Raw genomic sequence first — 13,984 nt, forward strand, 5'->3', positions numbered from 1 at the left:
CAATATCGTCTACGGCTGGAGATCACACTTCCATGTGTGGCATGGCACACCAGAGCAGGTGCAATATATATGCGTTGACGGTGGTACTACCCCCCTGAGGATAGTGTGCCTGGTGTCCACTGGCACGTGAAGATTTCATTTGCAGCTGACCGAGTTCTCCGCAGATACACACAGTGCTAGCGCCTACGAGGGAACTTCTGTAGAGAATTCGGCTCTCAGGCCTCCACTCTTTTTCAAATACCAGGCGGCTGTGACTTCTGGCTCGGTTATCCGTTCTGGAGGTGTTTTCCGTCCTGCAGTCCCGGTAGCTTGTGCATGCCTTCCGCATTCATCGAGGATGACTACAGGCACGCCGGGAACCTGTCTGTGCTTGCCTATGAAGATTGATGCTCTCAGTCAACCAAGCTTTTCCTGTCCTGGTCGGCAGTCCGGCGATGTGACTGCCACTTCCACTTCCGAGATGGAGACTCGGAGTCCATTTCGAACACTCTTTGTCGGCAGCCTCCTGAAAGAGGAAGGCGAGCATAACGGGAGAGGGATATGCAGTGCAGGCAGCCGCGGAAGGTCAGCAGGAACCAACGAGGATCTGGCTTCTGAAAGGATGAATTTGAATTCACAGGCAGAGTCTGCCGCTGAGGGAACAGCGCAAAACATTGAGAAAGGCCACATGGGCGTTGTTTCAGGTAAAGATGCCTCAGTATGTTGGAATCTAAGAGGCCTGCTGGAGCCGTCACCAGTTAATCATGAGCATGCAGCGCTTCAGGATATCGGCTGTCCACTCCCTCAGTTAAACCTCTCAAAGACCAAAGCGGTGAGCCTCCCGAGCATTAAACAAACCTGCTGTGTACAGAAGCTCACGCGACTGGAGGCGCAGGAGAAATGGGGAAGAAAGGGACGAGAGGCGACAGATGGCAGATGTACATCCACTACTTCTTCCACCCTCTCGGGCTCAAAAGAGAATTATTCTTCGCTCTATCACCCATGCCCTTCATCCTCAATCACAGACGCGGATGCACAGAGTTTTGGGTCTTTTCCCCCCGTCGCGTTTCCCCAGACGTCTCCTTCTCGTCCGTGTTCTGTCTCCTCCCTCCTCTCTGCTTCGCTCGTTTGTCTCGTCACCGCTCCTGGCTGTTCGTCTCCCCATGAGACTACACCAGGGAGTGTGTCCACCCCGTCGCTCTCCTTCCCTCCGTCTCAGCTTGCTGCTGAAACGGGATCTTCTGATTCGGACAGTGAAGGCGTTTCTTCACTAGGTGCCACGGGCACTTCCTTTTTCCTTGACATGCCGCTCACTTCCCATACTCCAAATGGCGCGACGTTTCCCTCAGATGCGGCTTGGAGTTTCTCCCCGTCTAATGAAGCCAATGGCGTACCCAACGCGCTGGCCAACGAATCGGATTCGTGGATGCAATTCGGGCCGGGAGGTCTTCGAGAAGAAGAAAGCGACGAAGCGTTGGAAAGCCTTTCCTCGAATCTCACATATGCTTCCTTGTGTGGATCTCCTGAGGATGAGAGTGACGCGGGCAAGGCTGAACCCAAAGAGCCAAGGGTGCCTGTGCTCTGGCACCCTGCAAAATTCTCTCCTTGGCCTAACGCTTGGAGATGCAGGCAAACGGAGAAGAGTGACGAAGCCAGCCCGGGGCACCAGCGCGGATCTCCCCATGGTCTGATCGGCCCCGTCATGCGCTCGGTGAGCGGGACCTCGTCTCGACTTACGACCACGGCATCGGCAGCCGCGAGATTCGCTGAATCTCCGACCTTCCTGTCCGTTGGAAAGATGGCTTTTGGTTCCAAAACAGACGACGAACAAGACAGCGAGTGTCTTCTTCCTGCCCTGAAGCCGACGACGTCATTCCCCTCTTACGTGTCGCAGACTTCGTCTTCGACAGCTTGTTGCACTTCTGCTCCGATTTCTCCGTCGAAGCTTCCCGAGGCGACTCACGCCAGTGAGGTGCAAAGCCCGAGCAGCAGACGAAGCAATGCAAGCAGCGGCGGGTTTTTTCCCCATTCGGACAGTGGTTCTGCGCAAAGGGACGGGAGAAAGGAACTGGAGAGCCTCTGCGCGGGAGAAGGAAACGACTGTCCCACGCTCGTACAGACCGAGAGGAACCAGGCTGCACGAGGGAACTCTCCATTGGTGTCACCGGCATGCGCTGACACCGGATTCGATAGAAAACACTTTGCACTTGATGACACTAGACGGTTGTTTGGAAGCGATCTAGTAGAAGAACGAGACATGCCGAGGCAGGGGCAGTGTGGAGACGATCGAGGCCACCATGCCTTCTCACGATATGGGGAACCCTGGTCTTGTATCCCACATAGCGAGACTGATAGCAGACACTTGTCCCCAGATGCGGCGCCTTGCTTTGTTTTGCCGTCTTCAACGGCGCTGTTATCGCTCGGCGGTTCGGCTTTGCTTCGAGATCCAGAAGGTCAAGGACACACAGAGAAACGTGGAGAGCGCGACGGGATTATCGCAATGCCTAATCGCGAGCAACGGATGCCAGGATTGTCTGAGACTTCCCCATTTCAAGGTTGGGCGGCTCCGGGCCCGCTTCCATCCGGCCTTGTCTATCGGGACACGAGCTTTCGACCTGCGCGGTACGCGTCACCAGTTGACGGCGGGCTTCCTCACTCTTTTCATCCGGCCTACCCAGTGGAGGTCCCGCGCGCTACAGCCAAACAGATTGCTTCAACGGGGCAGGAAGGTGTCCTTTCTCCAAATGCTGACCTTGGCGGGATGACGAGCGCGCCGCAAGTCTCCGACTCTGTCGGCCCGACCCCTGATCAGAGCTGGATCGCCTACCCTCGAAATCCCCTGCGTTCCTACACCTCCGCTGTTGCGGAACTCGATGTGCATGGAGAGCATGCAGTTCTGCTTCCCCAGCTGCGGGAAGGGGAAGCCAGCGGTCGAAAACCCGAGCAGACGCCGCCAGGATCCTTTCATCCGGGGAATGGCCAATGCTCCGGCTTTCCCACCGGACCCCAGGCCCTAGGCCGATCTCCCAGTTATCCAGACTGTGAGCCGCGCAGCTCGTGTGCTAGGCCCTTTGCAGGCTTCCACGCCCGGCCTGCGTTCCCCCCTCCACCTCCCGGCCCGCGCCTTGCTGGTGGGCTGTCCCGAGTGTGTCACACTGATCCCAGGCGCCCCGTTGTCGCATCCATGCAGGAGCGTGGCGCTCCGAGGCCGGGCCTTTTCAGCCTTGACCGCCAGAGCGACTCAGGGATGGAACGACGGGACACTGTGGCACGAGGCATGGTTCACGAGTCGGGCGGTTTTGCCGGGAATGCGCCGCTTCGCGGACATCAACCCGCTCCGCATGACGCTTCCAACTTTTTTGAGAACGGTCAGGCGCTTCGAGGGAAACCAGGGAACGGTGTGGCACACGGGCTGAAGAGCGGCTCCGCGGATTTCGGAGCGCGCCATTTTAAAGCGTCTCGACCGGTGCCCCAGCCTCCACCTCCGGAATTCCCATCACACGGCGCTTCGTGTGCGTCTCTACCTCAAGCGTCTCAAGGCGTTGACACGCCGTCACTTGTTTCTCCGTTCCCCCCTTCACCTAACATTGTGAACGGAGAAAACCCGGAACAGCGCGTCCAGGGGATGGAAGGCATGCCGGTGCCCGTCGGCATTACCTTGGGCGCTGGGATGACAACGCAGGGCGGCCGAGATCCTCTCGACTTGGGCGCTAAACAGCACACGACGAATCCTTCGAATTCGCCAGGCTTCACGGGCACTGGCGACATCGGAGAAACGTTCCCTGCTTGTCCGCAGCGCCCGTCATCTCCGATGTCGCTCACGCTGAATCGTCTCCTTGCGGCGTATTGCGGCCCAGCGCCTGAGAAGTTCCTGGCGTGTCCATCTGCCGTCGCAGCGCTCCCTGCTGCGTCTTCGCAAGCTCCTGTGCAGAAAGATCAGCAGCCGCGAGAGGGCCCGCCTGGAGGACCAACTCCAGGGACTGCGGGAGGCGGAAGCCGCGGCGGAGGTGGGAGGCGTCTGTTGCCAGGGAAAGGGGCGCGAAGCACGACGTGCAATGGAACTCCGCCGGTGAATCTCGCACCGCGCCTGCAGGCTCGCCACGAACGGCCGGGGTGTTTTACTCCGACCACTCACGGGCTGGGGCTAGGCAAGGCGGCAGTTCACACCAGTCTCTTTCAGCCCGCGGGAGCGTGGCGCGCCCGAATGCCTCCCCGAGGGAAGGACGGCTCCGCGGGAAAAAACAAGGAAGAGCGGAGAGACTAGAGTGCCTTTCTCGTGAGTTTTGTCCAGGAACAAGAGAGTGAAGGCGGGTACGGCTTAGATGCCAGCAACGGGCCAAGAGGCCCCGGTCCGACACGGACTTTTTGTTCACTGAGGAAGATGACTCTTCTCGTTCGATCTGGATGTGTGGGCAGAAAGTGGAAGTGTTCACGGTGTTAGGGCCTGAGCGGGTCCAGTGGATCTGCTGGGGGAATTTCAGACAGACCCTAGGCGAGGTGCGGGAGATGTCTCTCACGCAGATATCTTCCGCATATATGCACGGGAGAGGCGACGACAGTACCTCCTGGTCCACGCCAAAAGTCAAGACGTAGTACGTCCTGACACCTCGATGGTGATTTTATTGGAGAGTTTCCCCCGAGGACTACGTTTATTCTTGCACAAGTTCCATGACGAAGTCGTGTGGCAGGCTTCTTCCGTTCTGCGTGGTGCCCCCGTTTTCTCGACGTGTTCACTGGTATCCAGTTTTCCTGCTCAGTGTAGCTTTTGTTCTTCGTTGAAATGGTTTTAGAGTAGGAATATCCGCGATTCGCTTGGATAATGAAGACTTCTACTGGATACTTTCATGAAGTTCACAGCCGTGTAGTGAGCCGTGGCCGCTTTTTTTCTTGCGCGCCGCGATCTCTCCCTTGCGTCCCGCAACAGTGCAGTGAGGGTGTCGCTTCATGGGAACTGTCCTTTACATTCACTTGAGTCAGATGGATTTTGTACGCTGAGCGTCGTTTTCTTTTTCTCACGTCTACGGTGGTGTTGTTGAGGAGTCCTGTATCCTAAACCAAGCACGGCAAGGCGCGAGTATCAGTGGTACAGTTCTTCGCCCGGTGTCGTTCTTTTGTCTGTCAAAAATAAGACTCTCGTATACACAAAGGTGCACCCGGAAGTCACGGATCACGTTTCTTGGTAAAGAGCTGTACGCTAAACCAGACATGTAGAAGCTTGCGTATCTACATATTTTTATGTAGACTCTTTTGCTGGTGCATCTGTTCTCGCCCACACGCACAGAGCTCTTGTCACCGCCAAGAGACGCAGGAGGGTGTCTCGATTGTTTTCGGGGACGACTTCGAGGGCCGTTATTCTCTCACAAAGACAGGAAAACGCGTGGGGCCAGCAGGAAGGTGGGAAGAGCCAGAGTCTCCCGTGGGTCGAGAGGGAATGTATTGGTGAAAGTGGGTGTTCTCGCATTCATGTGGAGTTTACCAAAGATTAAAAGAACGCAACCAGAGAGCTGCGAGTCGTGCCGCTGCACATCCAAGGGCTCTTTGTCAATTTTAAAGTTTTAACCGGTTTCCGCTGCGTTTTTTTATCTTCCGGTGGCCTCACTCCGTGAGCAAACGTGCATCTGGAGCTGCCTCTCCGGTGTCCGGTAGCCATGTAGATGCGAATAGGAGTTCTCATGTTTCGATACCTGGGCACTGGCCTGGGAGTCAGCTGCAGAGGAACAAAGAAGTTGTCCTCGCGTTTTGCTCGTCTTCATTTCCAGTTATTAGGATTCTACTGATGGGGCGGTATCCCCCCCCTGACTGATGCAGGTTGGGTTCTTTGAAGAAGGAACTCTCGCACCCCCTTGTTTGCGTGTTTCTCTTCTTTGGATCTTTGTGCGGTTTTTTCAAGCGCCGGGCTCCCCCGTGAAGGGGAGAATCACTCGTGATCGACCTTTTGAAGTTAGGAACGCAATGCCGCCGAGATCCTCATGCGTTTCACCCCCGTGCACCAAGTCGCCTCCAGACGTGCGGGATTTTTAAAGAACCAGGATGATTTTTCTTGAAACAATCTGTGCTGCCAGTTGCACTGACCCTTCCTGTGCGCATCTCTTTTCTCTGATGTCGCTGCTGAAAAGGAAGGCCCTTTCCGAGCAGTCAGTGGCTGCACTGGTCAGTCTGGCACCACAGTTTTGGTCGCCCCGGAGACTGTGTTTTTCTTTCTCTGCAGCGCAATGACGATTTTGAAGTTTCCACAGCTCCCTTCGCAACCCTCTTTTTTCCTCTCGTGTGAAACAAGGACGCTCCCGTTGCTGTTCCGATTTGGCGTCGAGCAGCGGCTTGTGCCCCGCAGATGTCGGCCAAAGAAGCCTCCCCGAAAAACAGAGCGCAGCGTTGCTCTGGTTAAAACCGTTTTTCGTGTCTCATTTTGGAATACGGTGCATGAAGGAGTATCACAGTTGGCCGAAACGAACTTCAGTTTTTTGAGGTGCCTCTTAGTGGCGCTTGCTGAACTCATCCGAAACAATTTTTAATGGATCTCAAAGACGCGAGAGAAACTCGAAGGCCCGTAAACCCTTTGTTCGCTCGCTCAAGATACCTCGATGCAACAGGCGAAGACAAAAACCAATTCCGGTGCTTCTGGCCTTGAGACACCCCGAAGGGAACGGTTTACGTAATCAGATATTGCTACTTTCCCCGGACTGTCACCGAAACATTTGCTTCCCAGGAGAAAGTACAGAGGCACCCGATATTCTTCACGAGTCCTCACATACCCAAATGCAATCAAAAGCCGTTTTCGCCACGGCTCTCCAGCCATCGAAAAACGTGCAGAAGTCCAAGTTCCATTTGCAACGTGACGCATCATGCTTCTGGACTGGTGGCTCTAGTCACCTGGTAGCGGTGAAAACGAACTTCTCCCCCAAAACAGGTAGTCCGTATCAACCTTGGAATCCGATTTTATAATCTGTACCAGGGAGTCTATTTATACTTGTTGGTATTCATTTCAGTCGTGTCACTGTTGATGCCTTTCTTGGGATTCTTAGATTGGTGCAAAGAAGTTACCATATCCTCCGTACAAAGCCGGCGCTTCAGTTGTTATCTGATTGGAATTGCATGCCTGGTACAGATCAATAAGTGAACAAATGCAAATGTATCTGCACGCCTACTGTTAGAGCGAGTCCTTGAGCCCTGGGAACCTCACCTGTTGTATTTTTTAATTTGCTTGTGCTCTCTACTCAGAGCAGTTCGTCTTTTAGGGTTTCGCGCATTTCCCGTCGACAGTTAAGAGGCAGAGTGATGGCCACTTGAGAAAAAGCAAAAGCGCTCGGAAAATCAGAAGACACGGTTGCTCCAGCGACGCAGTGCACACAGGAAGAAAGGCTGCGCCTTTTCTTGCTCTCCACTTTTACGCGGCTTCGCTCCTCTCTGGAAGGCATATCTCCGTGTCTCGGTTCATCTGCCCGTAGGCCGCTGCACGCACGGCTCCGGACCTCCACTGCGCTCCACCGATCTCCTGACCCTGCGAGCGTCCTCTCGCTTCCCCTCCACGACCCTATATCCAGGTCTGCTGACTCATCCAACCATGCCTGCAAATCCAGGAAGTCTGCCTATCTGACTGTGTCTCTCACGGTCTGTGGGCTGTACCGCGACGCTACAGCTCTCGTCTCCACATCTCCACATGCCTGTCTACACAGACTCTCGGCCCAGACGTATCTCGCGCGCTACAGTCAAATCCAGTGATGTGCGTCTCCTTGTCGAGTTTCTGCGCCTGCGCTCGTCTACAAACGGAGAACCGAAACGCGTTGAAAACAGCCATCGGAAAGAAAAGTGGCTGAACCGAGCGCCAACGCTAGCACAAACTCAGAATCTGCTCTGGGGCGGAGGCGCCGGCGCGCGAGGACGGGTTCGCGACCGCTCAGCTGTTGGTACACTTGCCGATGCCAGTGTGGAGACTGGATAGTGGGAGGCGCTTTAGATCGACGCGCTCCATCTTCGTTTCTCCCGCTTCGAAAGAGCGGCGCTCATCTTCCAGGCGTCCAGGAGTCTCGGGTCGACGACGTGAGAATGAGGCCCCAGTTTTCAATTCGACGCGAAAGGGCTCGTATGCCTTCCTCTGCCCCGGATCGGGCTTCCCGCCGAAGTTCCTTTTCTGACGAAGGTGACGAGAGGAAATGGTTTCTCGCGTTTTCGTCCTTTTCGTCTTGCTCGCGAGACAGACACACTCCATCAAGCGCTCGCGGTCGCTCGTCTCCCTGTATCTCTGCAGCCCCAGGGTCGCCGGCCAGCTCTCGCAGAGCATGGGCGAAAGCTTTGAGGCTCGACTCCATTCGAATCCTCTCCTTGTCGTCAGTGTCTGGGTGCTCCTCTCTCGCCTCGCGGGCGCCCTCGTGTGGCTCTGCTGCATGGGCCAGTCCCTCCTTCGCATGCGCGTTTTCTCCTCGTTCGTCGCCTTGCGGCACATCCCGTCCGCCGAGCCTACGAGCCTCCTGTCCCAAAAGAAGCCACGACACTCAGAACCCCAGACGCGATAGCACACGTCCCTCGTTTCGCTGCTTAGTTTGCTCCACCTTTCCCCCGACATCCCGCACGCTCTGAATCGAACTCTCCTATCTGACGGCATCTACGTGTGTTGATCCCTTTGATCCTTCGCGTCCAGACACGCACATGCCCATATCGAGATGTACGGGTTTCGTGTGCAGTCCCACGGTGATTCCTTGGAAACAGATTTGGGACTACTGTCCCCTCTCTTGCCCCCCCTACCCTGCGTTTAACCTATGAAAAAAACGCATGCAGGGGTACCGCTGCGGCACACTCTCTACGTCATGCAGAGCTCTGTTTCTCCTTCTTGTCGTCCAGATGCTTCTCCCCTTCACCGACACACGCGCTCTGCAGTTTGGGGTTTACGGCCTCGCGTCCTCATCCCGCTCCTCTCACCTCTCGTTTGCCTTCTTCGCTCCGCCTGTCTTGTGGAGCGGTGCTCGTTTCCCAACCCTCGCTGGTGGGAAGCGCGTATTCGCGGGGAAGAGCGCCGCGGCCGCAGGGACGAGACGCTGGCGTCTCCAGCGATGCCCAGGAGCCAGGAATCTCTTTCGGATGCCGCAGAACTTGCTCGGCCGTCTCCACAGGAAGGCGGATGGAACGCAGACGGAAGAAATGGTCGAGTTCCTGCCGCGCCACACGTCTTTGGACTCGCGGCTTTTCCATCGGTCCCTTCGCGGTTCCTTTGACACTCTTCCCCGATGCACAGAGAGGTTTCCAAGGCGACGAACACGTCACAGGGCCCAGATACGCCATCAGCCTGCGGCGCGCGGATGACACTAGCGAGAAAGAAGGGACAAGCCGCTGTGGCGGTGCGCCGAGGGGAGGGTACGAACGAAGAGGCTCGGTGCATGCGGGGGACCGGCATGAGGGGCGAGAAGCCAGAGCAGCTGAAGAACGGTGCGCGTATGGGTGAGAACCCGAGGCGGGAGGCGCGCTCGCGGAGCGAGGAAGGGCGGGAAAAGAGGGGGTGAGACACGGAGACGCCGCCGGGGGCAACTGAGAGGCTGGTGAGGCTCCTGCCTTTCGTCGCGGCTGAGCAGGGGCCAGACGAGAACGTGCACGACACAGGAAAACATAGTCTGCCGTTAACATTCCAACCCCTGTCAAGACACTATACACCGACACCCACACATGAGGCGCACTCGCAGAGCAACAAGTCAGGACAGAGACGACGGGAGGTACATGCCTTTTGCGGAGAAGAGAACATTCCAGAGGGGACGGCAGTCCCTTTGATGAACGACGCGCGTTTCGCCCTTCCTCAAAAGGTATTCTCCCCAATCGTTCAGGCGTGTCGTGCCGGCAACCTCAAGAGACACGGCGCACTGTCCTTCCTGCTTATCCGCGGTGCGTGTTCACCGTTTATCCTCTCCAGTGTCACCTCTCCCTTTCGCGACTTCGTACCTTTTCTTCTCTCTTCTGTGTCTCTCTTTTGCCTCCTCTCACGTGCCTCTGCGTTTCGTCCCCGCTTTGCCCCCCCTCCCTTCTTGTTCCCCCTGTTCTTTTCGCACGTTCTCTCGCCTCGTGTCTCCTCTTGCCTGTCTGATTCAGATCGTGTCCCGTCGCTTTGGACACCACCTCTTTTTTGTCCCATTTGCTTCCTTCCTGCTCGGTTCTGCCTTACCGGTGCGTCGAGGGCCTGTGTTCCAAGCGCGGCTGTCAGGTGCTCTGTGGCGAGCTGCCAATCCGGCATCGCAGTCGTCTCCCCCTGCTCAATGCAGCTGCCGTCCGCCGCTCCACAGGGGTTCTTCAGACGCTGAAGGACGCGCCTCAGTGTTCGCCGTCGCAGCGAAGATGGCGGTTGGGGCTGCCGGGATCGAGGTGAGGAAGAGGAAGTCGAAGCCAGCGAAGACGATCCACTAGCTTGGTTCCACCGCCTCCGGCCATCTTCTGCCGACTGCGGCTCGGCCTCTGGGCCTTCTCTCTCGGGCCCTGGCGCTATCTGGTGCCTTTCACCGGTGTAACCCGTAGATACCGCCTCGGGACTGAAGCCGCCGGAAGGCCGGCGCGTTTCGAGAACTTCCAGACCATCCCGGCCTTCTGCTGACTCTTCCTCTTCACCCCCTTGCAAATCTCCCCACTGTTGATTCCCATGGCAGGAGGGTAAGACGTCGCGGAGACGGTCCGGGAAGTTGGGTCTGATTTGGAGTCTACGGAGCTCGAGGCAATCCTGCTCTGCATTCGACCGCAGAGAGGCGAGAGAGAAAGGACGAGGTGCTGAGTCTTCTTCGTCGCGCGACAAGCGCACGCCTGCGTCGCGGACTGTCTTCCATGGCCTCGGCTGCTCCTTCCGGCCCGTCGTTAGAAACTCACAGAGCAGAGAATGACGCGTAAGTCCCCGGAGAAGAATCTCCGCCCTTGCGAGGGCAACCACCTGCCGATCTCCCTCGTTGGCCTGGTCCGCACGACGGCTGTGTAAACGGAGACGCGACGGAAAGAAGAGAGACAGAACGAGAGAGTGCCGTGAGTGCGGGAAGAGAAGACGCCTTGTACCTGTTCACGTGTTTAAATTCTCCCTGTGAACCGTGGACAGAGAGGAGGGCTGGATCGCGGTTGAACAGAACTGCCAGTTCAACTCTGATATGTTCAAAATAACTTTCAAAGTTTCCGGTTAACCTCTCGATATTTTTTCAAATTGCGAAAACGTATTTAGAAGCAGATACACAGTTAATAATATTTACCTGTAGTAGAGAAATCGTTTTTAAAAAGGACTGACTAAAACGTTGTCTGTTTGCAGTCAAAGGTGCGCGTATTGGAGTAAGTTCTACCTTCAAAAGGACCTATCGAAGCAAACAGTGTTTCTAACCATGGCTGGGGAACTACGAGCCGCGAGTTGAGAAAAGAAGGCATAAGCACAACGGGAACACTGTTGGGTAAAAAATGATTGGCTCACCACCGCGCGAATTACATTTGAGGCTTTGTAGACAGTAAATTGGTAAACAAACCAGCGCGGTGCTCATCAGGAAGCACTGGAAGTCCTACGCGCCTTAAACAAAGTAGTATGCCCTACTACAGTGAAATGTAATTTTTAAAATCATAGTCTTTAAGAGTCTTTTGCTAAGTTCAATAATCTTAAAATGACATTTAACTAAGAACCAATAAAAACATGAAAGCCTTTCTAGCGAAATGGAGTTACAACTGTAAACTGCGAATACCGATATATTTGTTTTGACTGCAAAGTGAAGATTCAATACTGAATAATAGAGCCTCTGGAAAAAGCCATTTAGACTGTGCCACCTGTAGACCTCGGAGATCTTACGGAAAGTTCAAACTTTTAGATTCGAATTTTGGTAGTTATGAGGTTCTTCTGCTTTTATGATGGAAGCATTTTGGACGCAGTCGGAAGGCTGTGCTCCGCATGCAATCGAGACACATCAAGTCCCTATCGGACGAGTTAACTATATTCCGCCGGGAGTGGGAATCCGAACGCCTCCAGCAAGGAATCAGGGAACCATGCCGTTCCCACAGCAGTTGGTCTGGGCTGAAAGTCAGGAGATGCCTATCACGTTGCCGGCTTATCTTCTTGAAACAGACGCGTTCTGCCGCCTAACTTACCTCGCTCCCTCCACCTAGCTGACCAATTCCCCAGTGCACCGCTGCCCCCTGTGTACACCGCGGACTTCTCCCTTCACAATGCTACCAACTGCATCACCAGGTAAACACACATGAGCCCGTGGCGTGCAAACCTTTCTGAATGTATCGAATTCGAGTGAAGCGTGCACACCTGAGACACCGGATTCGTGCGGTGGGCGCCAGACGCTGGCGCCGTTTGAACCTCGAGAAAAGCGCCTGACGTGAAACACAGCTCTCCTGTGTGCTCCCCAGTGCGCGATCCTTCTCGGTCCGGTCGGCAGGGGGACGCAGTGCCCCGATCGGTCTCTTACCCTGGACTTGCGGCGCGCGTCTCAAGCTCCCATCGCTGCCAGCCGGGAGGTTCCTCGCGCACGCCTCGATACACCCGATCTGCGCGCTTCTGCGCCTCCGTCGTTTCTTCGCCGCCTCTCAGCCGCCCCCTTGTCGCGACAGGCGGAGCGCAGAGCGTGTCTCTGCATTCAGAGGGAAGCCCGGAAGCGTCGCCTCGCGCCGTCATCTGTCGGTCCAGAGACACAGCCTCACTCTGAGGGCGAGAAGAGGCAGTCGACGAAGGTGAGCCGCTGTGCGAGGTGCGTGAATGCGCAGTACCCAGAAAGGGAAGTGGAGAGGCCGAAGTCGACAAAGGGAAATCTCGGCGCAGAAGCTGCCCTAAAGAGATCGGGTCTTGCGCAGGCACGTTTCCCACGTAACACCCGTGAGAAGCTCGCCGACGGGCAGCAGTCCTCCTCGGTGGCAATAGGGACCAAGTCGGACACTCAGGATGCAAATCGTTGAACGCAGGATCTCTGCCGTGTTCCTGCAGACTCCCACAGGTGAAAAGTCGGCTCCAACGGGTCCGGAGAGTTACGGTTTCACCGTGGTCTCCGTCGTTGTCTCTCCTAAACAAGGATCCAGTCCACACGCACGGCCTCTCCTCTGATCCGGCGCCAGGCCTTGTTTCCCCACACGGCGCGTGAGAGTGGAGAGGCTCACGCTCGACATCGCAGCGCCGAGTTTCAAAATCGCTTTCTTCTCCACCGCTGGCCTGTGCCTTTCGACTAGACGACGCCTCTTCTCTGTGTCGGCCATGAAGGCGGCTGAGTCGGTGGTTGTCCTTTGTCTGTTCTCTCCCGTAACGCGGCCCGAGAGAAGCGAACGCGTCGCGTTCCAGATGACACAAATCCGACTCCCTGCGGCCGTCCGTCGCTTCTTCTACTGGACTTTGCCCTCGCCCAACGTGCAGCCTTTCTCGCCAACAGGGCCCGCATTGCGGCGTCTGGCCGGCGTAATTCGCCAGAGGGAAAGGAGCAGCCACGCTCTGCTGCGAGAGGACGCGCTGCTTGTGTGCTTGCCATATCTCTGCTGCTCGGTGCCTCACCTCAGAGGGAGGTGCGCTGCGGTGGTGCTTCTCCGCTGCGTGACTCACGAGGGGTGGAAGATCGCTCTCAGCCCGGCCTGGAGGGCCTTCACCAGGTGGAGAGACACGTCTGCCTGGACTCCTGCGAAGGGAAGCGTGCGCTGCAGAAGGCAGAACGGTCCAGACAGGATGCGAGAGAGAGCGGCCTCCGGCCCAAACTGCTTCGTCTCTGCAGGCGTGTTCGCGGGCATACGCAACAAGCGGGGGAAGAACAGACGGGTGGGACGAGACAGATAAAACAGAGGCAGCTGTCCCGTTCGTCGTGCAGTGAGGCAGCGAGGTTGCTTTCATCTGGTGAGCTAGGTGAGGGCGAAACGGCGGCTGGCAAGCGAATCGCGGGTCATTTGGGGAGGAGGCGGCACGAGACACACACGAAAGAAGGGAAACATGCGTACACGCTTCTGACACGCCGCGCCTTGGTCTCGCAGACAGCTCTATACACTGGTCAATTGGCAGAGACGAAAATCCGCCGTCAAAAACCGCCCCGTTTTTTCCCTC

General features: G+C 56.3%; 2 protein-coding genes across 2 annotated transcripts; one reads left to right on the forward strand and one right to left on the reverse strand.

Annotated features, from left to right (window-relative positions):
- Positions 1–337: 337 nt before the first annotated feature.
- Positions 338–4,243, forward strand: NCLIV_054000 (conserved hypothetical protein; the record flags this gene model as incomplete). The annotated part of the gene is made up of 1 exon (XM_003884952.1): positions 338–4,243. One exon carries the CDS (start codon positions 338–340, stop codon positions 4,241–4,243), a length of 3,906 nt encoding a protein of 1,301 aa, XP_003885001.1.
- Positions 4,244–7,979: 3,736 nt separating this feature from the next.
- NCLIV_054010 (hypothetical protein) lies at positions 7,980–13,777 on the reverse strand (the record flags this gene model as incomplete). The annotated part of the gene is made up of 5 exons (XM_003884953.1): positions 7,980–8,444; positions 8,893–9,531; positions 10,121–10,907; positions 12,381–12,613; positions 13,448–13,777. 5 exons carry the CDS (start codon positions 13,775–13,777, stop codon positions 7,980–7,982), a joined length of 2,454 nt encoding a protein of 817 aa, XP_003885002.1.
- Positions 13,778–13,984: the final 207 nt, after the last annotated feature.

This window comes from Neospora caninum, chromosome XI (assembly GCF_000208865.1).
Source record: "Neospora caninum Liverpool complete genome, chromosome XI".
NCBI lineage: Eukaryota > Apicomplexa > Conoidasida > Eucoccidiorida > Sarcocystidae > Neospora > Neospora caninum.